Here is a 19,174-nt window from a genome sequence, read left to right as displayed (position 1 = left end):
CCAGCACTCCTGCCGCGGGCAGGGATGGGTCTGAGGCTCTACCTCTGCAGCCCTGCTCAGGAGCCTATACACAGAGCCCTGCTCAGGAGCCATTTTGAGGAATGAGTTTAGCCCCAGCCTGGCTGGGCCATCTTGGCCATCGCTGAACATCAGGTCAAGCATGACGACCACTCAGCCCAGCCCTGGGGAATGTGAGAAGAGGAGGAGGAAGACTCGAAGCCCCAGGGGAGCTTCCTCTCTGGGGCTCCAGGGACTCACACAGTGAGCTCAACTCAGAACCCCTCTCCACCACCAAAACCAGACTTGTCCCACCTCCTCCTGTCCAGTCCCTTCTGGAAAGAAGCCTGGCATCCCACGATCAGGAGAAGGAGGTGACCAGACAGACGTTAGTTCATCCAAGCACGTGTCAACCTCCGGACCTCCAAGAGCCACCCTCCCCTTTGAGAGCCCAGTGGGCAGGGTCGGGTGCTGGCAGCTGTGTGGGGTTCAAGCTGGTTCCCCACCCTCCCACCCATCACACTGCCCAGTGAGACAGGACACCCAACACTCACCCCTTCTTATATTAGTAGCACACCCATCACTGTTTTTGTTAAGACAGGAAACACATTTATTGAGAGCACAGTGGGGTGCGCCAAGCCCGTGCTTTAGAACCGTATCACAGCGCCCCTCACAACAGCCCTGTGAGGTAGGTGAACAAGCCCACTTCCCACATGCAGACACCGAAGGCTCAACAGCTCCCCTAGGCCTCGGGGTTCCTGTGGGGTGGGCAAGGGTCCAGCCCGCGGGTCTGACCCCAGGTCAGCGGCGTCCATCAGTCAGAGGGCGGGTCTCTACTCAAGGGGAGGCCCCGGGTCCAGAGTCTCTGGGTCCAGCCTGTCCCGTGGGAATAGGTGCAGGGCGTCCCCGTGGCTGTGGAGGCTGAGAGAGACACAGTTGCAGATGAAGGCCACCTGCTCCCGGCCTCGCTGGCCGACAAGAGTTCACAGACAGACAGGCAGGCCCCAGGAGGGAGGAGAAGAGAGTGAGTCCGTGCTCAGGGGCTCCTAGCAGCATGGAGGGTGAGGGGAGCACCCAGCCACCAGCTCAGCCCGTCTACCTAGTGCCCCTCAACTTCTGGTATACCCTGCCGTACCTTGGACTCTGCCCACTTGTAGAAACTTCTGGAAGCATCACTCTGGTCCTGACGCCCACCTACAGCTGGCAACCCCTGATTTCTCTCACCTTGATAACCCAGAACCCAGGAATCTCATCCTTTCTAAATGCTATCCCCAGCTCTTCTGCCCAACCTATCCAGCTTTGGTGTTTTTCTTAAAACTCGGACTCTTCCTCCTCCTGAGGGTTGTAAACATTTCCCCTCTGATCATCTCCCATCTGAACCTGCTGAGTGTCTGTATTTAAAAGCAAACCCTTCCCTCTGCCACTGTCTCCCCAGAGCGGGCTGGTGCTTCCCCCCTTGCCCTCCACTCTGCCCAAGAGTCCCTGGGACCAGCGCAGACAGTTCCAGGAGCACAGGGGCCTCTGCAGCCAGTACCCAGCAGTCCAGGCCCACCAGGAGAGCCGGGGTGAGAGCGCCTGTGTGCCAGGTCACAAAGCATTTATTTCACACAAACAATCTCATTGAATCCCACAATAACCGTGCCAGGCAAGTGTGATGCTTTCCAGGTTAAAAACAGCAAACTCGCCCAGGCCACACAGTCAGAAGGGGTTGGGGGGGCCTTGAACCCAGACCTTGAGTCTCACGAGCCAGCCTAAGGCATGCAGCCAGGATTCTCGGGGTCACAGCCATCTCCCGAGCAGACACTGTCATGAATTACCCCGTTTCTAATAGGTGGGAAAATCGAGGCTCAGGGTGGTTCAAGTAACCTACCTGGTACTCATGCACCATTCTTCAGGACTGAGACAGACAAAGGACTCAAGCTCTGGGGTCTGATCCCCCCACCCCTCAACCCCCAGTTTTCTGAATATCTAAGGCTGCATCCCAAACCTGGCAGGTGCCTCACAGGTCAACGCTGATTATCACCAATGGTGGGGACAAAGCCTTCTCAGGTGGGACAGTCCCCTCCCAAGGCACGGGCTTCTGAGGCCTCCAGCCTCAGGGAGGGCATGGGGGGCGGAGGAGCAGGTCATCCCTCCATTTGGAAATTGCCAAATGTATTCTACATTCTCAAAATCACCTGGGCCACAACACCAACACACACGTTGGTCCAGATGAAGTTTTATCCTAGATCTAAATCTTTCCAAAACACTGTGTTTCCACTGGGGGAAACCCACCAGTGAGTTTGTCCCCAGACTGGCAGGAAGGGCAGTGAGGCTCCAGAACAGGTAGAGACCCTTCCCCAGTTCAGAGTTTCCTCCGAAGAGTCTTTGCCAAGAAACACACCCTTTCCTCTTAAACAAATGCACGTACACTAGCCAACCAGCCCACTAAGCTCTTTCCAGCCATTTAAACCCTGCCCTCCACAGGTGGCGAGCATCTATTAGGTGCCTACTAGTGCAGGAGGCAGGGTGTAAAGGGTCAGGGCAGTGCAGGCCTCAGAGCAGGGGTTCAAGGGCAGCTTCATGGAAATCTCCCTGAGCCTGTCTCCCCACCCGCCCTCAGGAGTCCGGGACCCAGCCCCGCCCAACTCCAAGGGACACTAGGTGCCTAATAGAGCCCCCCCAGCCTTAGGTCACACACAGGCCTGGCCTGAGGGGACCCCAAGCCCCATCCAGGAATAGATACCTAAACACAGACTCAGAATCTCCTACTGTGGAGCCCCTTGGGAGCAATAGGAGGGGCCCCCTCTGCTTCCAGGTTCTCAAGAACAGGGGATGGGCATGGGGCAGACACCAAGGCCACACTGCAAGGGTTCCTCAGCAAAGCCCAGGGGAGGGGAGAATCAGGGGACCCATGTGGGTGCTCCTGGGGACAGGCATGGCAGGGACCAAGGTGTGACTCCCAGACCTCACAGTAAAGCTCAGGCTGAGAAAGAAGAGGCGGGTGGATGAGACCCGGGGCGCCAAGGGGCCCAGGTGCCTGCCCACTGAGGCTGTGAAAGCTGGAGACAAAGAGTGGGGGCAAGGGAGCCTTGCATGGGGTGGGGACCAGGAGTGGGGAGTGGGGAGCAGAAGGAACATCCAGCTCAAACCCCCACCAGCTGGAATGTGGGGATGTGAGAGCCAAATACTGCACCCCCACATGCGAGAGACGAGGGCTGGAAAAGGAATACGGTGGTCTGGTGAAGAGATCCCTGATCAGAAACGACCCCTGCCTGGGATGTCCGGAGACCCCCGCCAGCGCAGCAGCACCTTCTCTAACGCAGCTGAGTCCCCTGGAGGGCACAGCCTCCTTCCTCATCCCTGCACTCCTCTTCCAGGGCACTCCTGGGCACTTGGCGGGGTGGGGACGCACCAGGCTGCATCTGCTGGGCGCTGGCAGGGATGAACCAGACCAGGTAGGAGGCCTTATTTGGTGGACTCAAAAAAGCACAGGTTGTTTGTGCAAGACTGGGAAGTCCCGGCTCTGATACCAGCTGTCCTGAGTCTCAGCAAGCTCATCTAGGAAATGGGCCCACATCCCAGTTAGAGAAGGGAAAGTGTACAAGACCCCCAAGCTTGGTGCCAGACCCAGGGAAGGTGGCAAAGCCTACCTTCTGCACCTTCTACCAGGGAAAGAAAAGGGCCATGAGGAAATTCGGAGCACAGGGTGAAGGGAGGGTTAGTACCCCAAGGATGCCACCCAGAACCCCTTCCTCATCCTCTCCCTAGGCCACCCCCACTCCTCCTCCCTAACAAACGAAACCAGGGGCATACATGAATGTTTGCAGAAGCCCCTCCAAGCAGACAGACCGTCCCCTCATGGCACCGACAGGTACAGCAAACCCCAAAGCACAACGACCCTGTCAGCTACAACCTGCTGGGGAGAGGCAGCAGCCCATGGTGGAACGGGGGGCGGGGTAACCTCTGAGGAAGGAAAAGCCATCACTTATCAATCAAACAAATATTTACTCTGGGCCCACATAGCTACGCACCTGCAGGCTGCTCCACCACTGGTTTGCACATGCCACTGACTGTGGGAAATGCAATCCCAGCGTAAGGTCAGGGCTGACTTTTTATTCACTTAGGACTAGTAAAGCCATCACTCATGCTTTCAAGACAAACCCCACCATATGCCCATTCCCAGGGAAAGCCAGCATCTGCACAGCACTGTTACAGCGCACCCACCCTCGGCCCTCACAACAGCCCTGTGAGGTAGGCTTTCTGGTGACCTATGGCTTAGAGAAAAGGAGATCAAGGGTCAAAGAGGCAAAAGGTTAATTAAGTGGCCCCTGGGTCTGCCAGATCCTAAGGCCCAGGCTCTTTCTAACACAAAACACAGATTCTCATCAGACAGCTCAGGTTCCATCACATGATGCCGAAACAAGGCTCCTGCTCTTCAAACATGGCATACAGACGTCCGTAAGATACAATATGGCAGTTGTTAACAGGTTCATGAAGAGCAAAATAATAATCTCTTAGTAAAGGTTATAAACATCAAGGCTTGTCATTGGTTACAATTTCATCAGCTATCCATTCATTCAACAGAAAAGGAAGGCAAGCGCTACCACTCGCCAGGCACTGTGTTGGGCACCCAGCCTGCCGGCACTTGAGCCCAAAAGTTGTCAGTTATGGGAGGGGTGGAGGAGGGGACAATGCAGTGTCTTTGATGGCTGGTGCCTAATATTTTGGGGAAAAGGACACCACCCAGAGGGGCCTTTTGAAGGCGGACACAAGTAGGTGCTGCCCACAGGCCAGGCACAGAGGCAGGAAGCACACAGCATTCAGAAAGCACAGCCAGGCGTTTCCAGCCTCTCAGAGGTGAGCGTGAACCGTACCCCCGGGGGGTCCAGGGGCATTGCCCAAACAGTCCCCCAAACCCCTAGCACGAAAGTTCCTGCCAAAATTCCTCCTGTCCCACCATACACCCCTCCATGTTTAGAGAGAAACACTTTCCCACTCAGCCGCCTGAGACAGGCTGCCTCCCTGGCCTTTTATCCTCACTCCCCTGGCACACCCCCGGGGACACGCACACCGCCCTTCCAGAATCACAGTTCAAAATGGCGGTTACATTGCTCCTCACAACAGCCCTGCGAGGTAGGTGCCGCAGTCCTCCCCGGAGGGCAGGCTCAACCCCAGCTCTCACAGTGACTTTAAACCACACAGGTTTGTCCGGCTCCCGGGTCTTGGCTTTGCCTACTCTCCTTCCTCTCCAATGCAATGAGTAACATTCAGAATTCCAGGTGGAAGCCCCAAGACCCATGCCTCACCCCCTACTGAGGCAGCAGGAACTTAGGGAGTTCTCACCTGGTCTGGGACCTGCAGGACAGCTCAGAGCTGTGCCCTTAGTTTGCAAAATGCCACGTGCCTTGGACACCCAGGGTTGCCAATGGAGTGTTCCACGCAGACCCCTGCACGGGAGGTGATTCTTATCACCCACATGAGCAATCATCTCCCCCAATTTTCTCTAAATAGAGCTGGGCATTAACTCCTCTTGAAAGGGGAAGGAATGGCTCCAAGATCACCTCCAGGAAAGGCCAGAGTGTTCTAATGACTTGAAAGCCTGCTCACAGCCAGAAGCAGCCACTCATCTCGGAACCCCTGGCTCTCATTTTGGCCTCTCGAGGATATGGGCTGTGATTTCTGAGCACCCAGGGAACACAGTTGGCTGATTCCTAATCAACCTACTTGTACAGGGGACAAAGTCAGAGGGGCAGGGAAACTTGCAACAGAACTCGAATCTACGAGCCTGAGCAGACTCAGGGATCTCACCTTGTCACCGACACACAAGCACGGCCCCTTTACCAAAATGTTCATTGTTTCCTTTCAAAAGGCAATGTGGCAGTGGGTCCTTGGGAGCCAGCTCTAGTATAGCACTGGCTAATTTTTTTTTAATGTTTATTGGCTGTGAGTGAATGAAGGAATGAAGGAATGAATGGATGAGTTACAACCACTGCCATCTGGTGGAGGAAGCTGAAAGGCTGAATGCAAAGCTCATGGCAGGGACCATGCGCCAGGCAAGGCGAGGCCTGGGCAGGACCTCTCCGCTCATGGGTGGAGGGCTTGGCCCAGGGCTACTCTGGGACCCCGACCCTGGGTCATAGTCGTGGTGTATGACACATGGAAAGCACCATGGGGAAGAAGCCGTGGGTGACAGTGGCAGATGAGATCCAGCTGGGATGTGCTCAGAGCAGTAACCCCGGAGGAGGAGCTACAAGAAAAGGTGTTTGCTTCATAACCACAGCCCATGGTGCTACACAGCCCACCCAAAATGAAAGGGTTTGCTTTCAGGAGAAGAAAAAGCCAAAAGCACGGGGTCAAGATAAGTAGGCCGAGTGCATGGATGGGTAGCTGGAGCAATTCATGTTGAAAGTCATCGTCGGCCTCCCAAGCTTGGATACCAAGCTAAACATGTGGGTGAGCGATTCTGACACAGGAAAACAGTGCTCAGTGCTATAGTAGAGGGATGGGTGGGCAGAAGCAGCTCTGCTGAGAGCGGAGGATGCTCTGGAAAGAAGGGCGAGCCCTCCTTGGGTGATGTGCCCTCCCCAAATGGCTGTGACTGACCTGTGAGCCCTGATGCTTTGGGCAGAACATGCCCCTTATTCTGCTCCTTGGAATGTAATTGCCCCAGGTGAAGAAAAACAAAAGGGGATTCTCCCATCAGTCCTGATCCAAAATGTTCCATTCACCAGTTAAACCCCAAAGACTGGGCTGGTGGGAAGGCCACCAACTGATCGTACAGGGTGCTAGGATGTGGTTGTCTGGACCTTGGAGGTTCAGAGAGCTATTCCTGTCCCACAGGGGTTTTATGGAGGGCAAGATCGGAGTTCATGAGCACCCCCAGCAGGTCCAGTCTGCAGTGTCTCCACCTGCCAATGGAAGGTGTCCTTGTCCCCATCACCCACTTCCCAGGGATAAGCAAATCCTAATAAGCAAAGCCCCACATGGGGCTCGCAGTCTAGCAGGGAAAACTGATCTGTAAAGAACCTGAAAGGCCACCTAGGCCAACCCCGCACCATGGGAATCTCCTAAACACTATCTTCCCTGAGGGCTACCTAGCTGGTTCCTTGAATGCCTCCAGTGAGGTAAGGGCTCCCTACATCCCAAGGACACCTGGGACCAGTCTCTTCCGAAAGCCATGACCCAAGGGGCTTGGACAAACAGTTCACAGAAGAGAAAATACAATTTGTTAACAAACATAGGTGAAAGTGTTCGCCCGTCATTAGTAATTAAGGCAATGCAAGTTAAAGTAATGCAAGAGTACTTTAGAACAGACACAAACTAGCCAGATCTTAATTAAATAGTCATACATAGCTGAACATTGTAAAATGCTGTAAGCCTTCTGAAATTAATCAATATCCATACAAAGATCCATAGCCTTTCCTTCAAGGGACTTAACCAAAGGAAATTCATTCATTCATTCATTCACCAATCCATGTATTCACCCATCCTTCCCCCTCTTATCCATCAGCCAAACGCTCACTCACTCGCTCCTTCCTCCATTCTTCCATCCAATCTTCCATCATTTACTTAGAGTCTACGACATGTTGGGCATCAGAGATACAAAGGCCAATTCAATAAGCTCCTTGCCCATAAGGGGCTCACAGTCTAGCAGGGGAAACTGATCTGTAATGAAGCAATGATAATTTCTGGGTGGAAGAACATAATTCTTAAGAATGAAAAAAAGGGTGTTCTAAGCAGTTAGTTGTGGCATTATTCATAATATTTTTAAAAGGTGGTTATACGTAAGAATAACTGAAAGGTTCTGTGAATGACACCATAGCCACTCAACAAGGCACAACACAGCCAGTGAGGTTATGAAGATGAATGGAACAAGGGAAAATGCTGATGACAGAATATTAAACAGAAGGGGCAGGATGCAAAAAAAGAAAAAAAAAAGTGTATGTGGTGAATAATGGCAATTAGGTTTTTTTAAAGAAGGGATGCTCATTAAAAAATAGACACTTTTTTTTTAAAAAAAAATGCCCGTAAGAATGTAAAATGGGTGACATGTCAGAATGTTGAGTGGTGGATGTTGAATGTTTCCCACTGCTCTAGGTCAAATGTCATCCATACCATTTACATTAGGACCTGTCTGTCCCAGAGGCCCTGAGGCCAAGCTTCCCAAGGAGGGAGCTGGGAGTCACAGGAGGAGGCCAAGGAGAGTTGTAGCTCCTGGTGTCACCAGGAAAGGATTTGTGTGTGGGGCGCATGCAAACGACAATGTCAAGAGACAGAATTTGTTCTCATTTTTAAAAGTTGAACGAACACATAAAGATAGGCCCTGACCAGACAGGAGCGCTAGGATGGCAGCTCGGACCTTGTGGGTCTGGTTCAGAAAGAACCGGGTGGGGAGCACGTGAAAGACATTTTGTCCCTGGCTTTTGTGCCGTTAGGAACCCTATCCCGGATCTCAGCGTCCCAGAACTAAAGACCCTTTGAATTCCAGATGCAAAACTCTTAAGGGTCAAAGACCCTAAGAGCCCTGACGCCCCCTCATGGTCTCTGCGTTTCCAAAAGGACACAGAGAATTCATGCAACCCCAACCCACCTACCCCCAGAGCTCTTCCCATTGGCTCAGTTCGACCCACTGTGACCCATCAGGACAGCCCCTAAATGTTGGGATAAGGCTCTCCCAGCAGCCAAAGTCACCTGTTCCTTCCAGTTTCTCTTGGTGCATGCAACGGGCCCTCCCTTCCCCACCTTCTGCACACTTTAAGTCTTCCTGAGCTTCTGCTGACTTTTCTTAACAGCTGTACATGAGTTCTTTTGAAAGACCCTCCTGGTCTTCTTCTGCCCTGAGCCCCTCCCGCCCCATCCTCATCCAACAGCGACACTTGGCTTGTCAGGGAGAAGCTTCAGCAGGTGTCCCCAGGGATAATAAGACCTCAGTCCAGCCAAGGCAGAGCCTGCAGCCCCAGATTCTGAAAGAGGAGAAGAGCAGACCCCTGAGGCCCCAGCACCACATCAGGCCCACGAGGCCCAGCTCATGTGGCCCTGACACGTGGTACTGGAGGCTCGGAAGGTGGCTCCTGGCACATGAATTCCATGTCCTCCGCCTTCTAAATGCTGTTGCCATCCACTCGGCCGGAGCTGGAAGCATGAGAACCACCCCCTTCTTCTTGCTTCCCTCCCTTCTTCATATTCTGTCTATAACCCCATAGCTTTGATTCCTGAGCACCCCACTTTGCCGCCATCAGCTCAGACCTCAAGCATCATGCTAGAGTAACAGCCCTATGCATGCCTGCACCCGCACCCCCCCATCCCACACAGTGTCTACAGAGTCACTCTGAGCATGACGCCACCCCCACCGCTCCAGACCGCCTGGCCCCACCCTACTCCCCTGCCTCCCACGTGCTCCCTGCCATCGTCCTGAGTCCATCCAAGCTGTGCTCCTACTGCTCCAGGCACTTGTTAAGAATCCAGTGTTTTTAAATGTCCCAAATAGGAATTGAGAGGTCACAAGGGAGACTTTGGTCCTTGCTTTTACAGACAAACACATGCACACAACACAGAACTACGCACATTTCCTCCACTACAGAGAAAGGAGACTCAACAGAACCTGGGAGGCCCTGGGGGACGACTTTCAGCATGAGCAACTCTCCAGATTTGCCCCTGCAGTCCCCTGGAGGGTGAGTCAGAGAAGAGACAACCTCAACACAGTGAAACGCGATCCCGCCAAGTTACAAAACACATCGTGAAACAGCTGAGAAGACAGAGAGGCCTTGAATCAGGCTCTAAGGATGGCATGTCAAGGGAGCCAGGGTCCCCAGGCCACTTCTGCAACCCCAGGGGTGCTGAGGTGCACCTGCTGCCCAGGAAACCCTGAGTTGAGAAGCTTGGATGCCCTGCCCCATGGAAGACCAGGCCAGAGGGTGGCCTGGGCACACTGCAGAGAGTTGCAAGAACAAGGTTTCTGGTGGTTTGCCCAGGGCTCCTGGGTCCCGGGGCTTCTGGGTCCCCCCTTCTCAGGTGCCCCTGGCCACCTTCTGGCCTTTTCCTGCACCAACCCCTGGATGTGAGTAGGCGCCACACCCAGGGGGGCACACAGCAGGCGGGGCCCACGCTCCACCCAGGGCCTATTGCTCCCTGACCCTCTGCTGCCCCCTGGCGGGCAAAACCTCCTGCACAGGTGACCCATGCCCAGGGAAGGGCCAAGCTACCCACCAGGCTTCACACCACTTGTTCATGCAACCTTCTGCAGGGCCCAGGGTCCAAGCCCTTCCTGCCTATCCAGGCCATAGATGGGGTACCGTCAACAGGGACACGTAAGGTCAACCCAAGTAGGCAGCTGGTGCCACTCCCAGTTTACAGATGGGGAAACTGAGGAAGAGACAGATGCAGTGAAATGTCCCACACAGCCAAGATAGGGCAACAGCACCCCAAGACCAGGGTCTTCCTGAGCCAGGGCAAGTGCGTGTGACAAGCACATGACATGCCAACAGCCACCCTCCCTGGGGACCACTTCATTCCACTGTCTAGAACACAGAGCTGGAAAGAATGTTCCTTCCTCTCTTCCCTTTTTCCCTCCTTCCTTTCTTCCTACCTTCCTACCACCCTTTCTTCCAATCATTCATTCATTCATTTAGACCTGAGTCCTTTGATTATGGACATCAGTAACATAGCTTGAAATTAATCAGAACCTTTGGCCTAAAGGCCTCCATTCACAAGTCCTATTTATTGACTGTTGTTTTATTCTTTATTCATTGCTTCCCAAATTGTATCTTTCTTTCTTTCTCTCACCTTCCTTATATTTCTCTGGTTCTTTCTTCTTCTTCTCTTTTTTTTAAATCTGAGAGTCTTGCTCTGTAGCCCAGGCTGGAGTGCAGTGGTGCAATCTTGGCTCACCACAACCTCCACCTCCCGGGTTCCCGGGTTCAAGCAATTCTCCTCCCTCAGCCTCCCGAGTAGCTGGGATTACAGGCGCGTGCCACCACGCCTGTAATTTTTGTATTTTTTTAGTAGAGACGGAATTTCACCACGTTGACCAGGCTGATCTTAAACTGGCTGGTCTCAAACTCCTGACCTCATGATCTACCCACCTCGGCCTCCCAGAGTGCTGGGATTACAGGCATGAGCCACCATTCCCAGCCATCCTCTGGTTCTTATAAAGTCAGGAGCACAGAATCAAATGAATCAGGGCTCCTGGTCATCATCTTCACGCTGGTCTCTGAAGCACTACTGCTCCTTCATTAAGCACCATTCACTCTGTCATCCACTCACTCATTTGTCCGTCTTTCTTATTTTGGGTATTTGTTTTCCTTATTAATTGTGTTAATTAAAACCCCACGGGCAAAACATCTTTGGCCCATGTATTTATTTGCAATCTTTCTTCCCCGCATTTAGTCACCTTTTATGTTTAAGTATTTATTCTTTTATTTATGAACCTCAATTGCATCTATTTTATTACAGTGGCAGAAGATACAGCCTTGTTTTGGAGCCAGGTATGTCTCTCTATTTTTCATTTATTCTTTGAAAGGTGTAATGTATTTATCTATTTAAGGAGTACGTATGTAAACTAATTATAATCCCTGTTCAGACAACCTCCCTTAACTATCCATTTATCACTTTGGTTGTTTGTTTATTACCTTTCCTTTTTCCTTTTTCACTTCTTTTTATATTTTCTCCAGTTTCCCTCCCCCGGGAACCTGGGCCTGGATTATCTCATCCATCTTCAGGATTACCGACAGCCTTATGACTAATCCTAACAGATCCTGCTCTTACAGATACACCCACATATTCGTTCTCTTTTTTATTGGTTTTTCTTTATTTTCCCTTTCGCTTTCATTTAGTTTCATTTTTGCCTTTCCTTATCTCTATCTTTGACTCCCTGACACTTTTCTTGCCTCTTTTCACGCTTATGGACCCCAGGTGCCCAGAGTGAGATGAATGAGAATCCCATGGGCAGCTCCTTCCTGGCTGTGCCAGGCATTTCCATTTCTAATTCAGTCGTTCATGTGTCCATTCATTCTTTCTGTCATTCTTTCATTTCAATATTTGTTCTTTTATTTATGGACCTCAGGTGCACAGAATTGGATTAACCATAATCTGCGGTTCCCGGAGCCTTCTGCACACCGGTCCGCGTGGGGCTGTCTTTTGTTCGTTAATTCCTCTCCCTGAGGATTTGGTGCAGGATTTATTTAACTATCTTAGGAACCTAGTTTTGAATTAGTCATAATTCTTGCTGCCTTCTCTCCTGTTTTTGTCCTTGCACGGTCCACTCTCCCACATATTTATGTCTTTATTTATTCATTCAATATGTTTGTATTGCTTATACACATCCTGTCATACGTTTCCATATTCTCTCCTCTCTTGGTTTCTCTTTTCATTCTTTTGGGCCTTGAGTGCAAAGGATAGGGAAAATCATCCATTCTCATTCATTCAGACAGTCACTCCTCTATTCAGGTATTTGTGCTTTTATTGATTAACCTCAATGTTTACTATTTATTATATTTAATGGATAAAATTGTCTCATTATATTTCAGTGCTTGTCCAGGAAGTGCCTTTTCGTTCATATGCCTACTTCAGTTTTTTCTTTTCTTACATCTCTCCTTCTCTCATTCTTCCAATTTTTCCATTCCCTGCTCCTTTTCTTGCGTTCCTATGGAATGCATGCATCTATTCTTTCATTCAGTCTTTCACTTGTGGTAATTTTTAAAACAAACTTCAGAGCCACAGATCTGAATTAATGTGGATGGCTTGTGCTAAACCAGCCCCCTTTGATCAACTTGTTCCATCTACTTATTTATTATCTCTTTCACTTCCTTTTATTCCATTTTCATTTTTTCCCATCCTATTGTTTCTTTCCACCACTCCCTCTTTCTTTCTGTCATTCTTTTGGAGAGCTGCACCCAGGATCAATGACCCCCACCCTTGTCTACAATGCCCTCCTCATCGGTCAATGCGAATCTTTTCTGTCATTCATTCATTCATGCATTCGCCATGCATCCATTCAGTCTTTCTTTCTATGTAAATACTTATTTTTACACTTCTAGACGGCAGGTGCATCTAACTGGATACATCATAATCTGCAACTAATGGGCCCTCTCTCTGTGGCCCCACTCCTCCCTCCCATGTGTATGCTTTGAGCCGTTCCTTAGCTGAGTAGGTGGCAGACTATACCAGCAGCAACAATGCCAATTAAGTGGCCTGCTTGGTTCACACTGCCTTTCATTCCTGTTCTAGCATGGCTCTGTCTTAAATCTGCATGCATGTATTTATTTCTTAATATGTTACCTCTCTCTTCCTTTCTCCCTTTTCACATTTCTTCCCGTTTTTTATTGTGTCTCTCTCTCTCACTCTCTCACTCGTTCTCTCTTGCACTCTGTCTTCAGAGCTCAGTGCCATGGAGTGGCTGTACACATCATAAAGCCACCCGCAAACGCCCATCCTTGGCCGTGCGGTTCCATGTCTCACTCATTCCTTCCTTCCTGCATTCATAGCATCCTTCTTTCCTGCTTTCTCTCTTTCTGTTTGACATTTATTCCTCTATTAGTAGAATCAGGTGCCCTTATGACAAGTCCTAGCCTAACTCTTCTCATGGATTTACCCATTTATCCGTTTGGCTGTTATTTCTTTTTACTGTTCCTTTCTCTCTTCTGTCACAGCTTTCCATACCTCCTGTCCTTCATTCTCATGCAGCTGGGGTGCCCAGGGGGGACCCCAACACCCTCATCAGGAGGACGCATGGGGCCACGTCTTCTCATTCGCCTCATCCTTGTCTGTTTAGATACTCACTGACTTGTTCACTTAGATGTTTATTATTTAATGGATAGCCTGTGGTTTTCTAGAAGTGGACCAGCCATAGCCCTTAATTGTGATGATCTTTTGCCACCACCTATCACACTGCCTTCTTTTACATCTTTATGTATCACCCATTAATGTATTTCTGTACTTAACATTTGTTACATTTTTTCCTATTTCTTTATTTATCAACACTATCTTTCTCATATCCTTTCATCTAACAGACCTCAGTGCCCAGGACTGGATGACTCAAAACCCCTCATGACACCGTGTCGCCTGGCACTTGCATTCTCACTGCTCATTCGTTCATCCACACATGCAATATAGACTTTTTGGCTTTTTTCTTTCTTTTGTCATTGATTTATTTCTGTGCAGACTTCAAGTGCTCAGGCTTAGATAACTTTTGGTAAAAGTACACTCTCATATTTCGCCCACTGGATCCTCTTTCTTTCTTTGCTATTCTTTGAACTCTTTCTCTGTGGTTTATTTTTCTACGCCAGGAGCATATAATATTTGTATTAGTCCTAATGTTTAGCTTACAATAGCCTGACATGGTCCTCCTTATAGAGTTACTCATCCTCTAGTTTTGTTTTGGTTTTTTTTTTTAACTTTCTATCTTTTATTTGTTGTTTTGGTTTTTTTAAAAAATCCTTCCCTTCTCCCTTTTGATCACTTGTTCCCTAACTTGCATCCTTTCATTTTGACAGGCCTCCAAATCTATGTCTCATTCTGCACTTCACTACTCAAGCATCCATTCTTTCTTTTATTTAGGTTCTTTTTCATTGTCAAATGTCAGAGGCATATATTTGAATTATACATATCCCTTAGTCCGTAATCACCTGATATTGCTTTGTGTGTTGCCCTATCACTTAGTGATTCAACGGGTTTTTTCTATTTATATATTGATTGCCCAGGCATCAAAGTGGATGAACCATGGTCTTGGGTACACACACTCTCCTCCTGGCTTGCTTACTTCTTTACCTATTTACTTGTTTATCCATTCCCTCTTCTTCACTCATTCATTCATCCAGTCATTTACTATGTAATGCAATAGATACCAGTGAAACAACCTCTCGACAACAACGACAAAATCCAGAACATTCACAGTCTCTTTGGCATTCCTGCTTCTTCTCACTGAGTCACCCACCAAGGTACACACAGCCCACAGTCCGGAAACACACACGAATGGCGGATGCAGAGCAGAGACACAGTGAATGTTAAGTTTACTCCCAGATCCTTCTGGGGCTCACGTCCTAGACATACTGGGGGCAGATCTGAGATGAGGGCCCACATTCCCCAGGCCCCCTGGGCAGGGCAAGCACCCCCCGTTCTGCCCCTCTGGACCATGGTGAATGACCATCCCCATGAGAAACCTGTTTCAAGACCCCAGAATACATAGAGACACACACATGGTACATAGTCTCCTGGTGGGAAACGACGGACATGGAGTTCATTTTTAAATAGGTGGCTTTGTCTGTGGCAATATAAAAATATTTTGGCCTTTCAAGGCAAATACAAAAGAAACTACCCATTACCATGGCTGAGTGTCTCAGTCCCAAACAATAAAGAACTTGAAGAGGTTTAGCCGGAAACTTTGAAGACAGAAAATCTGCCCATTATGTTTTCCAGACATTTCGAGGGGGTGAGCGGAGGTCATTGGAGCTCGAAGCCCATTTGGAAGGCTGGTCCCTCGGCCTGCGTTTTCTCCTTGGCCCTTTGAAGGCCCCCCAGCTCACAGGGCACTTCCATCCTAGTCTGCCCTGCGGCACAAGAGCCAAAGGGAGACTCAATAATGAAAGAGCCATTCATTTAGAAGAGTGAAAAAGAAGAAATTCTTTTGGGGTCCGACATTTGAAGCCGCCTATAGAATTCCTTTGCCACAGAGACAACACAAGGAGGCTGGGGGTTCCTGTCTTAGAAAACAGGAGCCCCCAGGTCTGCACTTGGCTTGACTCGATGGGCACCCACCTCCCCGTGCACAGACCCCCTGGCCAGCGCCCACCAGCCCCTCCACGCGGTCCGCCTAGCAGTGTGCTCCAGAAGGCAGGCCCCACCCTCAGCAGCAAGGCCACGTGTGTGTGCTCTTTACGCTCCAGCCACTTACGATTTCGAGCTGGAGGGGGGCTGGGGTCCCACGTCCGAGGTCCGTTCCCACGGAAGAATCCAGGTGATGGCTTCGGCTGTAAGGAGAAGGCATTAGGTCACAGAGTGGAACCTCACTCAGGCTGGCGAGGAGGAAGAGGGTGGATAAGGATAACAGCTCGGGGTGGGGGGGCAGGGGTTGCCTGGAGCAAGGACTCCCCAACCTCCAGCAAGTGTGGAATTGGAGAGGCCACGCATTTCTCTCCTCACTCCCCTTGCCCACCAGCTGCCTATGGAGCAGAAGGGGCAGGAGTGGAAATATGGAACAGACTTGGGTTGGTGCCATCCATGGACCTAAGTTGTGCTCTGTGGGACCCAAAGGCTTAGGGCACTGCATAGATGAGAAAGGGGAGTGACCCAGGTCCTGAAGACAGGGCATGAACCTGTGCTCTGGAAGAAGCAAGGTGCCCAGGTTGGTTAGCAGGATGGCAGGCCCTGGAGGAGACCAGAGAAGCGGGGTATAGCCGGGAGGGCAACCCACAGAGGGCTGCAGGGCTATTAACGGGCAGGGTTTCCCAAAATCATGGCACACACGTCATACGCTTGGACAGACAACTCCACTGCGGCAAATTTGTTCACATTGCAGTAGGTACTGGGAAACACCATGGCCAGGCACATTGGGTCTTCAGTGTCAAGATTTGCCTTACGTTTTAACTTGTTTTTTTTGTTTGTTTGTGTTTTCTTTTTTAATCGGGCAGCAGGCTGGGCCAAGCGTGGTTCAGAATACTCCCAAACTTTTTTCTTTTTTTTTTTTTTTTTTTTTTTTTTTGAGACAGAGTCTCGCTTAGTCGCCCAGGCTGGAGTACAGTGGCGCGATCTCGGCTCACTGCAAGCTCCGCCTCCCGGGTTCACGCCATTCTCCTGCCTCAGCCTCCCGAGTAGCTGGGACTACAGGCGCCCGCCGCCTCGCCCGGCTAATTTTTTGCATTTTTAGTAGAGACGGGGTTTCACCATGTTAGCCAGGATGGTCTCGATCTCCTGACCTCGTGATCCGCCCGCCTCGGCCTCCCAAAGTGCTGGGATTACAGACGTGAGCCACCGCGCCCGGCCCCTCCCAAACTTTTAAGCTTCAAGAAAAGCTGACTTCAGCAATGTCAGACACGTATCATGACACATTTGTCCAGGCCCACAGGATGTGCGCCAGAGTGAGCCCTAATGATGCGAACCAAGGCCTTTAGTTAATCATGTATCAGAGTTGTTCCATCGATTGGAACAAACAGACCGCACCACACGGAGGCAACGCGTGAGTGAGAGGCAAGATGGTGGGGACAGGGTCTGCGAATTCTCTGTACTTTTCCACCAATGTTTCTGTAAACTGAAAACTACACAGAAAAAAAAAAGTTTATTCATTTAAAAAATGTGTTGAATGAATAGCTTTTAAAATCTGTTCACAGAGTCTACTTAAGGTGAGGAGGTGTCATAGAAAGGTAGCCTGAGATGGCTGAGATCCCACCAGCGCGGCAAGCTGGGTGATGGGGCAGCCAGGGGTTGAGCCAGGAGGAGGACAGGGCCAAGGTCTGTTTGAAAACACCCTCTATAGGGACTGTTTCCTGGGTTAGGCACAGGTGGAGATAGGAAGCCAGGGGGAGACCATGGGACGCCACCACAAAGCCACCCAGGAAACAGAAAGGCCATGAGAGGGATGTGGGGAAACTGGGGAAGGCAGAAACCACAGACCACAGGTCCCGGCCCCAGGGGGGTGGCTCATGCCTGTCATCCCAGCGCTTTGGGAGGCCAAGGCGGGTGCATCACCTGAAGTCAGGAGTTCGAGATCAGCCTGACCAACATGGTGAAACCCCATCTCTACTAAAAACTAGCTGGGCGTGGTGGTGCGTGCCTGTAGTCTCAGCTACTCGGGAGGCTGAGACAGGAGAATCGCTTGAACGCAGGAGGCGCAGGTTACAGTGAGGCAAGATTGCACCACTACCCTCTAGCCTAGATGACAGAGCACGACTCTGTCTCAAAACAAACAAACAAACAAATAAACGGTTTCGGGAGATACCTGACCCCAGCTGCCTGCCCCACTGCAGGTCTTTAGGGACTCCCAAGACCACCTGTCCCCAGGCCTCTCAGGGATCTTTCCAACCCACCCCTGCCATCTGGGCCACCCCTGCTGCCTCTGCCTCTCTATTCCCAGTCAGTCATGTCTCCAGCCAGGATGTCCAAGACCCAGCCAGGGCAATGGGGACACTTCTTGCCTCCAAATCCTCCTAAACTCTACTTCCCTGGCCTTGCCCTTCATAAACCCTGTTTTGCCATAACTGGTTAATTTGATAACCAAGAAACAAGAAGTCTTAAAATAAGTGTTAGGGAAGCAGTGATCAGTGCATGGGTGACTGAGGGGCAGGCTTCGGTTACCTAAAGGCTGCCAGACCACCCATTATCTACTGACCACCACTCGAGACCGTTTCCCACCCTCCCTCTGAGACTGCGCGTGGCTGGGGTGGCCTCTCACCATCACCACGTCTTAAGGTGGCAACGAGACTCAGGCCAAGAACACACAGCGAGACCAAAGGCACTGCCATTTCCCGCAGGAATCAGAGCCCAGGGCTTTGTTTTGCTGTTTTTGCTTTGTTCTTTTTTGTGTTTTTAATAGGAGCGGGGAAATCAGAAGCAGGAAGGAGCATCTGGGTTTTTTCCAGCTTCTGCTCCAGGGACCCCATGAACCCTCAGAGTCCCTGACTGTCCTTAATTAACTCTGTGTGCAGACCCCGGGCTTCTCTGCTACAGTGAAGTCCCGACAAATTCGTGCCTTGGTTTAAAAGCTGCGTGTGCCAGCTCTGGGCTTGCCGTGATGTGTTAATAACGCAGTGCTGGGCTAGAATCTTAACAAATGTCAGAAAAGCTGCAGAGATGAGTCACTGTCTGGAACCAAAGAAAAACACGAGGCCTCCTTATAGAGTCCAGAGGAGTAATTGCCACAAGCATTTGATCAAAGACCTCATAAGTGCGTGCAGTGAGCTCATGACCCACGCAGAAAGCGTTGGTGAACACTCCAAAACCATCCTCCACAGCTTAACGGGATTAGAAAACTCCAGTTCTGCATCTTAGGATTTTAAAAGTTACTCTTTTCTGAAGGCAAACAGCACCTAATTGATCTGGCATGTCTTTGTTATAAATAACTTATGGCTGTTTCAAACAGAAAAAGACCTAAAAGGATGATTTTTATTAAAATGTTGATCTCAAGAAATAGAGCCTGTCGTTAACAAATAATCAGTCTTGCCTCAGATCTCATAATTCCTACCTGTTGAGTAAATACCACCCCCTTACA

The 19,174-nt window shown here is 50.4% G+C and overlaps 1 protein-coding gene across 33 annotated transcripts in view; it reads right to left on the bottom strand.

Annotated features, from left to right (window-relative positions):
* Positions 1 to 583: 583 nt before the first annotated feature.
* LOC101866646 (uncharacterized) overlaps positions 584 to 19,174 on the bottom strand; it is a 35,524-nt gene continuing 16,933 nt past the window's right edge. For 21 of the 33 annotated variants that reach the window (XM_073998220.1, XM_065518492.1, XM_065518488.2 and 18 more), the window contains 2 exons: positions 15,866 to 15,941; positions 584 to 918 (listed from right to left, as the gene is read on the bottom strand). In XM_073998220.1, the coding sequence (XP_073854321.1) occupies positions 831 to 918; positions 15,866 to 15,941 (164 nt within the window). In that variant the 3' untranslated portion in view covers positions 584 to 830. Of the gene's footprint in view, positions 919 to 7,270; positions 9,644 to 13,484; positions 15,522 to 15,865; positions 15,942 to 19,174 lie in introns of those variants that run through there. The other 12 variants (XM_073998229.1, XM_073998222.1, XM_073998228.1 and 9 more) reach the window with 2 other exon arrangements.

The sequence above is a fragment of the Macaca fascicularis genome, chromosome 7 (genome assembly GCF_037993035.2).
Source record: "Macaca fascicularis isolate 582-1 chromosome 7, T2T-MFA8v1.1".
In the NCBI taxonomy this organism is placed as follows: Eukaryota; Metazoa; Chordata; class Mammalia; order Primates; family Cercopithecidae; genus Macaca; species Macaca fascicularis.
The sequence above is the reverse complement of the archived record's forward strand: the minus strand, read 5'-3'. Positions and strand labels throughout refer to the sequence as shown.